Source organism: Choloepus didactylus, chromosome 12, assembly GCF_015220235.1.
Source record: "Choloepus didactylus isolate mChoDid1 chromosome 12, mChoDid1.pri, whole genome shotgun sequence".
Lineage (NCBI taxonomy): Eukaryota > Metazoa > Chordata > Mammalia > Pilosa > Megalonychidae > Choloepus > Choloepus didactylus.
Genome location: NC_051318.1, coordinates 1,296,195 through 1,310,879, shown reverse-complemented (window position 1 = coordinate 1,310,879; position 14,685 = coordinate 1,296,195). Strand labels below are relative to the sequence as shown.

At 50.1% G+C, this 14,685-nt stretch overlaps 1 protein-coding gene across 6 annotated transcripts in view; it reads left to right on the top strand.

Moving 5' to 3' along the window:
* NHLRC3 (NHL repeat containing 3) overlaps positions 1-12,571 on the top strand; it is a 52,378-nt gene extending 39,807 nt beyond the window's left edge. The window contains exon 8 of one of the 6 annotated variants that reach the window (XM_037800010.1): positions 12,384-12,571. In XM_037800010.1, coding sequence (XP_037655938.1) covers positions 12,384-12,485 — 102 coding nt within the window. In that variant the 3' untranslated portion in view covers positions 12,486-12,571. Of the gene's footprint in view, positions 1-1,857; positions 3,997-10,867; positions 10,896-12,383 lie in introns of those variants that run through there. The other 5 variants (XM_037800016.1, XM_037800015.1, XM_037800019.1 and 2 more) reach the window with 5 other exon arrangements.
* Positions 12,572-14,685: the final 2,114 nt, after the last annotated feature.

The window sequence follows — 14,685 nt, the reverse complement described above, 5'->3', positions numbered from 1 at the left end:
AGCTGTTTACTTCGTGTATTTTGGGAAATAACAGGGAATTCCTGTATGACTGTTTATTTCCTCCACTTTTTGATTTTTCTCCGGAGGGAAGTCACTGGGGTCTGTCTGACACCGATGGAGGAGCGACCGGTCACCTGCCCTTTGGCGTTGGTGGTGTCGCGTCATGACTGTAAGGCCAGCGTGTGCCCGTATGTCGGGGTGGGATTCACCGCGCAGCTGCCTTCCCAGCACCAGCTTTCTTGGGCTCCTGCCAATAGGCTGTGGGGAGAGGGCAGCAAATTGCAAGTTTGAACCCAGGGAAGTCTGAGTCCAGTTGCAACCTCCTGACTGACCGTCTGATTCCTTTCAGAGCTTGGAGAGTCCGTTTCTTCTTTAGGGGACCCTCAGAGGACTCATTTAACGCCACACGGGCTGGTGATGGTGACCCCTGCCCGTCAAGTTACATCCGAGGAACCCACTCCAGTTCTGCATCTTACTCCTTAGTCCTGCTCTGGTTTATTCCTGAGTAAAGAATAAGACAGAGGACAGCATGTCAGGGATGTGTCCATGCTATTGAAACATAAATTCCCTGTGAATAAAGAACAGAGCAAAACAAACAGCAACGACAAAAACCCAGAAAAGGGAAAGGTGCTCCCGCGGGTTTCAGAAGCGAACACCTGACACTGTCACAGGGAAACGAGCCCCCACCCTCAGGTGCCGCCTGCAGCCATCACGCTCCCCTCGGCCGCCTCCCCGGGCCGCCTCGCCGGCTGCGTTTAGAACCTTTGCTGGTGTGCGTGCACGTGAGCACATGTGTGTGAGCACGTGTGTGTGAGCACTGGTGTGCGTGCACGTGAGCATGTGTGTGTGAGCATTGTGTGAGCATGTGCGTGTGAGCACGTGTGTGTGAGCACTGGTGTGTGTGAGCACTGGTGTGCATGCACATGAGCATGGGTGTGTGAGCACTGGTGTGTGTGCACATGAGCACGTGTGTGTGAGCACTGTGAGCGTGTGTGTGAGCACTGTGAGCACGTGTGTGTGAGTGAGCATGTGTGTGTGAGCACTGGTGTGCGTGCACATGAGCATGTGTGTGTGAGCACGTGTGTGTGAGCACTGGTGTGTGTGAGCACTTGTGTGCGTGCACATGAGCATGTGCGTGAGCACTGGTGTGTGTGAGCACTGGTGTGAGTGCACATGAACACGTGTGTGTGAGCACTGAGCGTGTGTGAGCACTGGTGTGCGTGCACATGAGCATGTGTGTGTGAGCACTGTGTGAGCATGTGTGTGAGCACTGGTGTGCGTGCACATGAGCATGTGTATGTGAGCATTGTGTGAGCATGTGTGCATACATGTGTGTGATCACGGGTGTGTGTGAGCACAGGTATGTGAACACTGCATGTGCATGTGTGAGTGTGAGTGCATGTGCATGTGAGCATATATGTGTGTGCATGTGTGTGTGCGTGTGAACATCTGTATGAGCACCTTGTGTGCATGCATGTGAGCACTGTGCATGTGTGCACGTGCGTGTGCTATTCCGCTGTTTGTGCCGTTACCAGAGTGGAAACACTCACCATCTTGCACTGATGTCACGGGCTCTCCCAAGCACACCCCCCAGAGCCCTCAGCCAGGACACAGGCCACCAGCCACCGAGCTTCCCAGCAGCAGCGCACCACGGAGCTGACCCTTCACTTGTTATTTCCCCCCAGCTCTTCGGGGGAAACGGCTTCAGTGCTGAAAAGTCCGAGGAAAACTGACAGTTCTGTTTGCTTGGCATGTACCTGTCAGGACACCAAGCGTGCTGGGAGGGGAGACCCAGTATAATCCCAGGCTCTTTGGGCTAGATTTTCAGCCCAATCCAGTGGTTATTCTCTTATTAAGGTGCTGCTGCCCCTGGCACCGCTCCTTCCCGACAGACCACCTCGTCCACCTGCCGCCCTGACCTCCAGTGACGAGTGCACAAGGCAGATGCTTCCGGAGCCCGACGGCGAGCCATGGCGCCTGCAGCTGGAGCTCGGCTCGCGGCAGGTTTGCAGCTGTGAAAGGCCACTTTCCTTCTTTGCACTGCGTTTGATCCTTAAGACATCAGCCCCAAATCCCATCAGTGAAGGAGGCTGTATCCAAAGCTACACAAGCCTCAAGTAAGAAAACTGTCTCCACTTTGTCCTGAAGTTAGCATCCATTAATAGCTACAATTTGTTTTGTATTTTGTGATATGCAGCATATCTTCCAGCTAAAATCCACTGCTGATCCAAATATGCTCAATTAAAAGGGAGAAGAATGTACATGGTCCTAAATTCCAACAAAATCTGTTACAAAAGAGAACGGCTGTAAGTTTTCTTGAAGAAACTGGTGAGCATAGGCCCAAAGACATGGTGATTGTGTTAGTTCATTGGAAAAAAGTCTGTAACAAACACACCCGGAGGCAGGTTTCCTTTCCACCTTCTTTCTGAATTCTCTAATTTCCTCCAAAAAGAGGCACTTTGACACCTCAAAACTTCATGCCCCCAAGTGTCCCCAAGCTCTGTAATCCCAGCCCTCCCAGCAGGGACGGTGCAGACATCCAGATGGGCTTCGGGAGACAGGCCGCGAAGACGCAGGCGCGTCGTCGAACCATGCACAGAGGCGGTAAGTGTTTCAGCAAAGTCTGTCCCAGGTGTTTTTACCCCTTGAAAGACACTGACACGAACCGATTTCCTCAGGTGAATACGGTTTCTCTGTGTTGGGGGGGTGGGTGGCGCAGGCCCAGCAGCTGCGGGCTCCAGTCAGCGTTTGCCTGAACCCCATGAGGAGACAGTGATGAATCTTCCTGGTGCCTGGCAGCTCGCCCACCGGCAGTCACCCCTCGATTAGCATGCTGGAGAATTTAGTAGAAATGGCTCTAACCCAGGAGCAGATGGCCCTCTGAGTGACGAGGGGAATGATAATTTCTGCTGTGTTTATCTTGCGTGTTCTTTCTTGTCCGAGGCATCCCCTAGGATCACGGGGTGACAGAACCGGGCCCTGCTCAGTGCCTTCGGAGAGCAGCTTGCCCTGGACCTGGTCACTGGGAAGGCCGAGGCAGGAGGTGCCCAGGGATGGCCCTCCTCTGTCGCACCGTGTTCATTTCTCATGTCCTCTGATGTTAAGTGAAAAGAAGAGCTTTGCATACATTTCTGTAGCTTCTCTGGGGCTGATGAAACCCTCTGTCTGATCCAGTTCAGTCTTTGCCAGGAAATTGTCGTCAGAGTGTTAAAGTTTAGGGAACCTGCGTCTCGCCTCCTCGTTCAGCCCAGCTACCAGCAAGCAGCTCGAGAGAAGGGGGACACCACTCTGTTCATAAACACTGCTTTTGAGAGGAAAGCAAAGGATGAGGGACAGCCCTGAAGAGGAGGGACAGGAGAGCGAGCGTGTCGTGCTGTGCCAGGGCCGCCGTAAGCGAGCTGACCCACGGCAGGCACTTGGCACCTCGCCATTCTGGGCTTGGGTGCCTGAAACCCGCGGGCAGTGCCCTCCCCGGCCCTCCTGGCTCCCGGTGCTTTGCCAGCTGTCCCTGGGCCTCCGTCTGCCTCAGCCGCCCCATGGCCTGTGCGTCTCCCTGGCCTCCTGACAGGAGCCCCTCTCATGGGTCCAGGCCCCCTGCTGCGTACGAGCTCATCTGAACCTCATTCCCTTTGCAGTGACCCTCCGGTGTTTGCAGGTATCGGGATAAGGAGCCAGCACCTCACTGGGGACGCTCCCACCCACAGCAGGGCTGCAGAACCACAGTTCTGATGGCCTGTCGGGCTACATCCGTGCCAGGAAAAACTTAAATGATACAGTTGAGTCACTATGTGGTTAAAACTGGTTCAGAAATGGGCAATCCGTTCGGTTAAACCATGAGTGTTATTTCTCTACTTACACATCTGCTATCAGATTCTCAAGTGTGAGTTGAGGACACCTCAACCAAAGCGCTCATGTATGTGTCTGCGTCAGCTGCCAGCTGTGCGATTGGGCACTTTATTTAAATTATCTCATCTTAATCTCATGATAAGCTTGCAGGGCAGGATTTACTAACCTCTTTTTTTTTTATTTTAATTTTTAATTAACTTCAGTTTTATTGAGATGTATTCACTCATCCATGATGTACAATCAACTGTTCACAGCACCAGCATATAGTTGTGCAGTCATCAACCCAATCTATTTTTAAACATTTTCCTTACACCAGAAAAAATAAGAATAAGAATAAAAAATAAAAGTAAAAAAGAATACCCAAATCATTCCCCCCACCCCGCCCTATTTTTCATTTAGTTTTGTCCCCATTTTTCTACTCATCCATCCATATACTGCATAAAGGGAGTGTGATCCATAAGGTTTTCACAATCACACTGTCACCCCTTGTAAGCTACATTGTTATACAAGTGTCTTCAAGATTCAATTCTACTGGATTAGGGTTTGATGGTTTCAGGTATTTACTTCTAGCTATTCCAATACAATAAAACCTAAAAAGGATTATCTACATAGCGCATAAGAATGTCCACCCGAGTGACCTCTTGACTCCATTTGAAATCTCTCAGCCACTGAAGCTTTATTTCATTTCATTTCACATCCCCCTTTTGGTCAAGAAGATGTTCTCAATCCCACGATGTTGGGTCCAGTTTCATTCCCGGGAGTCGTATCCCGTGTTGCCAGGGGGATTTACACCCCTGGGAGTCAGGTCCCATGTAGGGGGGAGGGCAGTGAGTTCACCTGCTGAGGTGGCTTAGTTAGAGAGGGAGGCCACATCTGAGCAACAAAGAGGCACTCGGGGAGACTCTCAGGCACAATTATAAGCAGATTTAGCTTCCCCTTTGCAGTAACAAGCTTCATAAGGCTGAGTCCCGTGATAGAAGGCTCGGCACATCAAACCACCAGTCCTCACTGTTTGCGAGAACATCAGCAACCATACAGGTGAGGAAGCCCAACACCTCTGCATTTTCCCCCAGCTCCTCAGGGGGGCCCTCCGTATATATTTTTATTCTCTGTCCAAATTACTTTGGGATGTGTCGCTATTTCACACTAACCTATGCAAACCTACCAGGTCTCACTTCCTATTCAAAGTTCCATGTAATTATGGTGTACTAACTTCTTTTACAAATAAAAACTGGCCTCCAAAAGGCTGCAGGAGTGGCAGTGCCAAGTTTTGGGTGCAGGTCTTTGGGATCGCAACACTGTTCTCTCCCCGGAGCTGGGCTGTTTCTTGACCCCGAGACTTGGTGCATTCATGGAGGAAACGACTCCGATGTAACGGGCGAGAGGATGCTGGGGGCCTGCACTCCCGCCCAGGAGAGACCTGAGGTCACAGCCTAAAACGATGTGGGAGAAAGGCAGGGCATGCACTGCCTGCTGAGGGCCAGGAGGGGCGGCCAGCTTTTCAGTCTTGTGCCCAAAACGGTCTTAAAGCGCAAGCAGGAATTCTGCGGAGGGGAAAGCGGGGTGGACGGCTGTTCCTAGCAGAGAGAGCAGAATGAATAAAAGCACAGATGTCTGCAGAGTTTGGGGGACATGGGGCCGTTTGCATGAATGAAGGCAGCGGTGCGGGGACTTGGTGGGGAGGCTGCTTTCTACAGCAGGGACTGCAGATTCAGATGTCTGCTGTAGCAGACGGGCAACAAAAATGACAAGCCAATCAGGTTTATAATAGGGTGTGGCGGGGACTGGGGTAGTCTTCACAGCGCATCAAAGAGCAGCATCAGCTACTTACCTGCCATGGATTGTGGCCACGAAGAAGATGGGCTCCGCATGGCCAGACTCATTCTCTCTCTTTTTCTCCAAAGGAATCAAATATTCAGATTTTGAAAAAATCTTAAGTTCCTATTGAGCCAGCATTCCCATTCTAGGACTTTATCACCATTCAAAACAACATTTGTACAAAGTCACTCGTGATAGCCCGTTTGAAATAAAATATTGGAGAAAAACCACGGGCCCATTCAAATAGAACTGGTTCACTTCATTTCCTGAGTTTTAAATATGTGCAAGTTACTCAAACTTGAAAATAAAATACATCTGCAAGGTGGATTCAGCACAACGAGGTCAGGTCACTGTCACCATGGCAGCAGGTGAGAGTGTCACCTGTTAAGTGTCACCATGGCAGCAGGTTAGAGGGGGTCACCTGTTGAGCATTGCCATGGCAGCAGGTGTGAGTGAGTCACTCGTCAGGTGTCGCCATGGCAGCAGGTGTGAGGCTGTCCCTGGTGAAGCCACATGAGTCACTGGTGCCCCCGACCTCTCTCCGTATCGAGCGAGTTTCCTGCCAGCAGGTTGGCGAAAATGGAAAATCACTCGGGGATGAGCAGCCCACTCTGGAAAGTAATGTTCCTCTGACACTTTAGTTTTCTTTGGAGTTAGCACCTTGGGAGCAGATTTAACTCGATATGCATTTACTTTGCACCTTTTGAGCAGTTTTTTACACTTGCTGGTGTTAATAAAAAAAAGTATTTAGCTTCAGGAGGGAAAAGACACAGACTTGTGTTTCTGTAATCAGCACAAAGAGAACTTGCAAGAACCCGGAGGATGGGGAATAAGTAATCAGAGGGGCAGGAAGAAAGGAGGCGCAACCCCAGGTCAGAGGGGCTGCCAGGCAGAACCCGGGCCCAGACAAAGCCTCTCTACCCGATGGTTTTCTCAGTTCTGCCGTGAGGCCTGGAGTCTGATCAGGACGCGTTTTATCAAGGACACTCCCAGGATGCATTATCTTGCTAATAGAATCCTGGTTAATAAAATAATGAAATACAGAAACAATGACATAAAGGAAATGCCATTGAGGAAAACCATGATTATCTTAATTTTGTGACCCTGGTGTGTCTGTCTGGCCCACAGCAGAAGTGAAGTCTTGCATTATAAAAACCCTTTCAAGACATTTCACGGACAAGAGACGCAAATGGTCCTCAGGGGTAGGAGCAGACGCTCTCTATCACTCATAACAACAATGGAACTTGAAACGACTCTAAGGTGCCGTTTCTCACCCACCATTTGGGGAGGAGTCTGGTGTCCCAGCAGTCCGGGACCTTGCTGGGGGGATGGAAACGGGGTAACCCCCACAGAGGAGAGCAAGGCTGCGCCTGTGAGCTCGGACGCACTCAGCTGACCCGGTGGCCCCCTCCTGGGCATCCAGTGAGAGAGGGGCCCACCACACGAAGCACACGCACGAGGTCACTCACCGCAGCGCTGTTCCAAATAGCAAAATACCAGAGAAAAATCGGGGCCCTCAAGGAGAGCCAGTGGCGTCTCGGGTTTGCTGGCTCCTTCGGCTCCAAGTCTGGGACATCTGAGGCCAAAGGGGACCCGGGAGCCCATCAGTGGGGCTTTCCTCGGGTGCGGCCCCGGCCAGCCCACCTTCTCCTGTCCACCCTTCAAAGTCTTCTCGTGTTTGCTTTACGTAAATGCCCAGGGAGGAAAAAGCACATCCCCTCCATCTTCCTGGAGTGTTTACTTCTTAGGAACGTCTCATAAACACACACCATGAAACTCTGGCCACCTCAGCTCGACTTGCTCATTTTGGGGATAACTTGGCCCTGTCTCATGGTTCTGTGGCTCTCCAGCCAATTTTTTGTATTATCTGTGGTTTATCTAAATGCTTTTGTATAGAACAGGTGCTTTGGATATCTGACTCTAGCCATAGAGTCACTCTATGCAGCACTCTGGTCTGGAACATATATCCAGGTTAGATACTTGGGTGATCTGTGGACACCTGAAAGATTTTGAGAGGCACTGTGCCAATTTGGAGGTATCATGTCCCCCAAAACGCCATTATCTTTGATGTAATCTTGTGGAGGCAGATGTATTAGTGTTGATTAGATTGTAATTCTTTGATTGAGTGTTTCCATGGAGATGTGCCCCACCCAACTGTGGCTGATGACTCTGATTGGATAGTTTCCATGGAGGTGTGGCCTTGCCCATTCTGCATGGGCCTTGATTAGTTCACTGGAGCACTATATAAGCTCAGACAGAAGGAGCAAGCTTGCTACAGCCAAGAGGGACACTTTGAAGAATGCGCAGGAGCTGAGAGAGGAGTTCAGCTTACAGAGACATTTTGGAGAGGTCTTTGAAAGCAGACTTTTGCTCCGGAGAAACTGAGAGAAGACAAATGCCCCAAGAGCAGCTAAGAGTGACATTTTGGAAAGCAACTGAAAGTGACATTTTGAAGAGGAGCTGCAGCTAAGAGAGGAAAAAAACACCCCAAAAGCAACATTTTGGAGAATGCCATTTGAAACGCAACCTGGGAGCAAGCAGATGCCAGCCACATGCCTTCCAAACTAACAGAGATTTTCCGGATGCCATTGGCCATCCTCCAGTGAAGGTACCCAATTGTGCCTTACCTTGGGCACTTAATGGCCTTAAGACTGTAACTTTGTAACCAAATAAACCCCCTTTATAAAAGCCAATCCATTTCTGGTATTTTTGCAAAATGGCAGCATTGGTAACCTGGAACAGGCACCAAACAAATGTCAACTCTCTTTACCTCCAGTGCATCATAGACTTTGTCTCCGCTGGGTGCTCGAGGTCCTTTTCAGTGGTGGAGCGAGTGCCAGACCGGACAAGAGTGCTGTATGGGCACGACAAGAATACGGCCCCATGGTGGTGCCAGCCCTTGAAACGGCCACCTTGGCTGGCTTCTCACCCGCCTCACGTGCTGCTCATGCACGGTATTGTCCCTTGGATTTCTGCCCACATGCTTAGTGACTTCAGATACCCTAAACTTGATGCCTGGTAAAATGGGGTTCCTTAGGCCACCCCAAGACATTGTCCCAAGTGAAGAGCTGCCCTCCTGGGCTCAGGCCATCCTCCTCCAGGGCCGGCCGCGGCGTCCTCTGTTCTCACCCTGTCTCGGCCACCTCGCCCCCTTCTCTCCCCTCCCTCCTGGACGCCCGGGGTTGCCTTCCCATCCCCACCTCGAAGGTCCGTTTGCCATATGAGGCAGTGCTGACAGCCCCCAGGGACTGGGACACGGCACGGGGGCCAATTCAGCCTTCCGCAGAAACCAGTATCAAAGGGCACAATTACCAGGAACTCTAAAATGAAAATGGTTTCAGCACTGGCCAGGTTCCTCCATCAGTTTAAATAGTGACATTGTTCCCAGAGCCTCAGAAGCTCCTCCAAGGAGCCGCCCTTGGAAAACGGAAATGCTCACATGTATCCTTTCTGCCTTGGCTGAAACGGATTTGCAAGGCTTTTCTTTGAGTTCAAACTTGCCGGCCAGTGGGAACTTGGGTCGGAAGGCACCCCGGCCCCCCCCAGGCCCAGGTGGGGGTAGAGCAGTGCAGTGTGCCCAGTGCACCAGCGGGAGCCAGGCCGGCTGGAGACAGGCCAGCTGAGACTGCACTCTGCGGCCTCTTAGCGCCGTTCCGCCGTGTAAGGTGGACGCAGGGACAGGTTAGATGGCTGTACCCCCCTTTGCAGCACTGTGTCCTCCAGCGGACCCTGAGAAGTGCCGTGTGGTACTTGGATATGCCTCATAGCTTCAGAGATTGGCACTGATGAACCAGAATGTGCTTGGTGCTTAAGTCACTGGGATTCCCTTGCTTCTTTCTAGGCCAGGATTGGCCTGAAGTATGAATGGCTCACTTACGTGTGTGATTTGAGGAGTTCCAGGAGGTTCTCTCTGGTCCCAAATATGCACCTAACCGAGCGCCTGGATTTCCACCACTGGAGGTTAGTTTATCTAGGGGTAAGTATGAAGCAGGCAGCACAGGGCTTACTCTAACAGGCTGCTGTTGTCACATTACCCTGTGCATGGCCCTGTAGCACGGATCCCAGTGGAGAGTATTTGGAAATGGGGGGAGCAATTTTTTGTTTTTCTGAGTGAAGGAGGGTGAGAGAGGGGACGGGCAGGGGGCAGGCGGGGTCGCTAAGCATCCCGCCCAGGAAGGCTGTCTTCTGCCCCAGCCAGGCATCCCTTTCAGTGTCTCACAAGGAAGAGAACATCTGATCTGGCACCATCATTTCATATGCGTCTGTTTATCCGATTTGTTTTCTTTCCAGCTGTAGACATCTGTGGGCCAGGCAAAACTGGGGTGCCCATGGGGGTCGGAGGGCTCCAAAGCCCCCGCTGGCCCAGGTTGTAGCCGTCAGCGAGCTGGGGCTCGGTGGGGCATGGGGGGCCCTCCGGGAGGCTGGCTGGCTCTTTGCTCCTCGCCCAGCCCTCCATGCGCCTGAGCCGACGTGACTTCCCACTAGTGGAAAATGAGAGAAACAGACGGCCTTTGAAGCAGGGCAGAGCGGAGGAGGAAACCCTGGAGAGCGGAGGTTGACTGTGACAGACGCGGTGGGAAGGCGGCGGGGGCTCCTGGGTGGAGAGGGCCTCCGAGTCCTCCTGCCCGGCCGCCGACAGCAGGGCAGCTCCGATGGCCTTCACTGGCCCCTCTGCCGGCCTCAGGGCTCCATTCCTTCAAAAGCCCCTCTGCTCTCCCAGGCGAGGGATCTTGGGGTGAGCTTGCATCTGCTGAGAAGATTAGGATGGCGAGAATGTTCGGCTCAGCCACAGCCTTTCCCCGGAGTTCCAGTGCCCAGGGACAGACCTGACAACTGACCTGGACGCTCCCTTCCCCAGGACCACCTGGTCACAGTTTAAACGTAAACACGTAGGCCTTTTAATATGTGGGAAAATCTCCTAAGGTTTGGTTTGGGAAGTGGTGTTGGTAGTCTATTATGCTAAAATCAACGTGAGGCGGAGCAGGTGTGTGTTATTAGGAATTTGGAAGATATTGAAAGTAGGTTCCTGGACTCTAAGGCACCCAAGAGTGTGGGGAATCAATAAGTGTTTTTAAAACTGACACGAGTAACGTTCTATTTCAATGTGACGCTTTCTGAGCTTAGAATGTGATACATGCCTAATAATTTCTGTGAAATGAATTTTCATTCTCATTGTAAATGCTAAAATGCACTAACATTCTAGGAGCTCACTGTAAATTACAGCATCCCTGAAGAGGACACGCTCATCCTAATTGTGGAGCCTGGACGCAAAGCTTTCCTGCTCCCCAGCAGCCCCCAGCCGGCACGGTTCTTTTTTTTCTTTTTAACGTTTTTAAAATAAACTTTTAATTTTAGAAGAGTTTCAGATTCATAGAAAAGTTGTCAGAATAGTACACAGAGTTCTCATATACTCAACATCTAGTTCCCGTTTGCTAATTCTTGCAAGATGTTAACCTCACATTAAAACAATATAGTCACAACCAATGAACCAATATGATATAGTATTAACTAAACTCCACATACTTTATTTGGATTTTCTTACTCTTGATGTCTTTCTCCTGTCCCACGATCCCACCCAAGACACTGCATTGCTTTTTTTTATTTTAACCTTCCAATAGGAACTCACTGCCCCCAGGGACTTCTGAGCCACCTCGCTCCCTCACCCCAGAAATGTGGGAGGTCATCTTGATAAAAGGGACATGTGCCAGCCTCGGTGACCCTTCCAGGCCAGGAAGCTGGGGCGGGAGCAGAGGGGTCGCGTGTGACCCCGTGGGCAGGTGCCCCAGGGCCCGGCTTCCGCGTGGGAGAGTCCGCACTCGGCTGCAGGAGCGGCTTGGAGCGGAGGCTGCTCCCGAGGCGGCTGGAGGACTGGAGGCCCCGGAGCTGCACCCGAAGCTGGAGAAGATGCCCTCTCCTCTCTCTCTTTCCATAACCATCGAAAGTTCCAAGCATTGTTTCAGAGTCTAGAAATGCAAGGCTGAGAAAGGCACGATTCTAGCTAAGAGGAATTTCTGCCTGGCAGAAACCAAACACAGTAGACAAGGAGCTGCACTGTGCTGAGACTTAGGAAAGCTTTTTCATCCACAGTCCTTGACATCAGGAAAAGGCCACAGAAAGAGAACAGGCTCGAAAGGTGAGCGACACAGCAGGACAAACAGTGGGACAGAGGTTTGGTTAGGGCTTTATTTAAAAAACAATCCACAAAATTGGAAAATAAATACATATTTATTATAGTGAAATAAAATCTTTTAATAATAAATTCCATATACTAATTCACATGGTGAGCAGAGATAAAACAAGGGCCAATTTTGGGAGTGGTGCAGACATTTTCCTATGAGTTATATGAGGTCCTTGAATGCTTATTTTTCACTTTAGGTTTGACTTTCTCATTTCATTCATTTGGTAGATCCATTTTGGAAAATATTTGCTAGCTGTATCAATTTTTTTGAGGTCCTTTCTTAACTTTTTCGTGTGAAAGTCACTCTCCTTTGGAGCCTCCTTAATCTGTTTCTACAAGTCCAGCCAGTGTATGCAGAGCTTTTCAACCGAGCCTCGTTTTTCAGCTGGGCATGTCACCAGCTCCCTCCTCTGCAGACCCCGGTCTTTCTTCTCTCTGCCCAGTCACCACTACTCCTCCTCCTCCTTTCCCTCTTCCAAAAACATGTTGCTATTTCCCACACGCAGCTGCCTCTGATTGTTCTGCTCTATGTTTTAAACAGGATCTCGTGAGGAAGGAGAACATCATGTGTGGCCAGGCTCCCATGTTCATGAGGAACCTCTGCATCTTTGCTGTTTGCACGATCACGCTTGTAGCAGCGTAGAAGGGGAAACGGGCGCAGGAACCAGGCAGGGACAACAGCTGTGAGTCACCCTTTGTCCACCCACAGCGCCTTCTCTAGCGTGTCCACACTCGCTGTCTCTCCGGCCCCCTCCCAGGCATCTGCAGGCCGGCTCTGGCCCCACCTGTGTGGGATCCGCTCCTGCCGAGTTTCCCAATCACGTCCCTAGCGGATGCCATGGGCTGTTGCCTGCAAGGCTTTCTTCAACTCTTCTTTAAATGCTCTCTTCTTCTGGGCTCTGCTCTTGCTTTTTAATCTTCCCTGCCCCACCCCGTCCCCTTTGTGCCTCTCATCAGATGTTGGAAGGCTCCAGCGCTCTCTCCTTGGCCTAGAGTCTTGGGCCCTGTGACTAAGATGTCTTCATTCATTCTCCCCCGGCACTTTGAACTCAATGGGCTCAAAACCCAAAGTTGAGCTTCCTTCCCTCAACCACTGTCTCCCCTTCTCTAGTCCCATCTCCTTCTTTATTCCTTATTCCATAAATGAACATCATAAACAAATGATGCCCAGTTTGGTGGTTAGATTCATGTGTCTACTTGGCCAGGTGGTGGTGTCCAGGTGTCTAGTCAAGCAAGCACTGGCCTAACCGTTACTGCAAGGACACTTGTGACTATAATAAACCAGAAGGCTGGTTTACTAAGTCATCAGTCAGTTGGCTACAGCTGTGACTGATGACATCAATGAAGGGCGTGTCTTCCACAAACACAGAATGCAATCAGCTGGATTTAATCCAATCAGTTGAAGACTTTTAAGTGAGACGGAGAAAGGACCTTTTTCTTCTTCTTCAGCTGACCAGCAACATGTTTCCTGAGGAGTACATCAAAGTTGCCAGTTCATTTCCCGAGGAGTTCATCAAACACGTTCATCTAAGTTGTCAGTTCATTCCTGAGGAGTTCAGTGAACATCTTCATTGGAGTTGCCAGTCTGCTGCCTGCCCTACAGAATTTGGATGCGTGCATACCCACAGTTGCGTGAGACACTTTTTTTTTAATTCATTTTTATTGAGATATATTCACATACCATGCAGTCATACAAAACAAAGCATACCATCAATTGTTTACAGTACCATTATATAGTTGTGCATTCATCACCAAAATTAATTTTTGACATTTTCATTACCACACACACAAAAATAATAAGAATAAAAATTGAAGTGAAAAAGAACAATTAACGTAAAAAAGAACACTGGGTGCCCTTATTTTTTTCTTCCTCCATTTTTCTACTCATCCATCCATAAACTAGACAAAGGGGAGTGTGGCCCTTATGGCTTTCCCAATCACATTGTCACTGCTCATAAGCTACAGTTTTATACAATTGTCTTCAAAATTCTTGGGTTCTGGGTTATAGTTTGATAGTTTCCGGTATTTACTGCTAGCTATTCCAATTAATTAGAACCTAAAAAGGGTTGTCTATATTGTGCATAAGAGTGCCCACCAGAGTGACCTCTTGGCTCCTTTTGCTTCTGCCAAAACTACCATCCGTGGACTTACGGAATGCCTCATCCACCGTCATGGTATTCCACACAGCATTGCATCTGACCAAGGAACCCACTTCACAGCAAATGAAGTGAGGGGATGGGCACATGCTCATGGAATTCTCTGGTCTTACCATGTTCCCCATCATCCAGAGGCAGCTGGGTTGATAGAATGGTGGAATGGCCTGTTGAAGACTCAACTATGGCACCAAATAGGTGGCAATACCTTTCGGGGATGGGGCAGTGTTCTCCAGGAGGCTGTGTATGCTCTGAATCAGCGTCCACTCTATGGTGCTGTTTCTCCCATAGCCAGGATTCATGGGTCCAGGAATCAAGGGGTGGAAACAGGAGTAGCACCACTCACTATCACTCCTAGTGATCCACTAGGGAAATTTTTGCTCCCTGTCCCTGCAAGCTTAAGCTCTGCTGGTCTACAGGTCTTGTTCCAAAAGGAGGAGTGCTTCCACCAGGAAACACAACAATAATCCCATTGAACTGGAAGTTAAGGCTGCCACCTGGCCACTTTGGGCTTCTTGTGCCTCTGAATCAACAGGCAAGTAAGGGGATTACTGTACTGGCTGGGGTGATTGATCCTGACTATCAAGGGGAAATAGCACTGCAACTACACAATGGAGGTAAAGAAGAGTTTTCCTGGAATACAGGAGATCCCCTAGGGCATCTCTTAGTACTATCATGCCCCGTGATTCA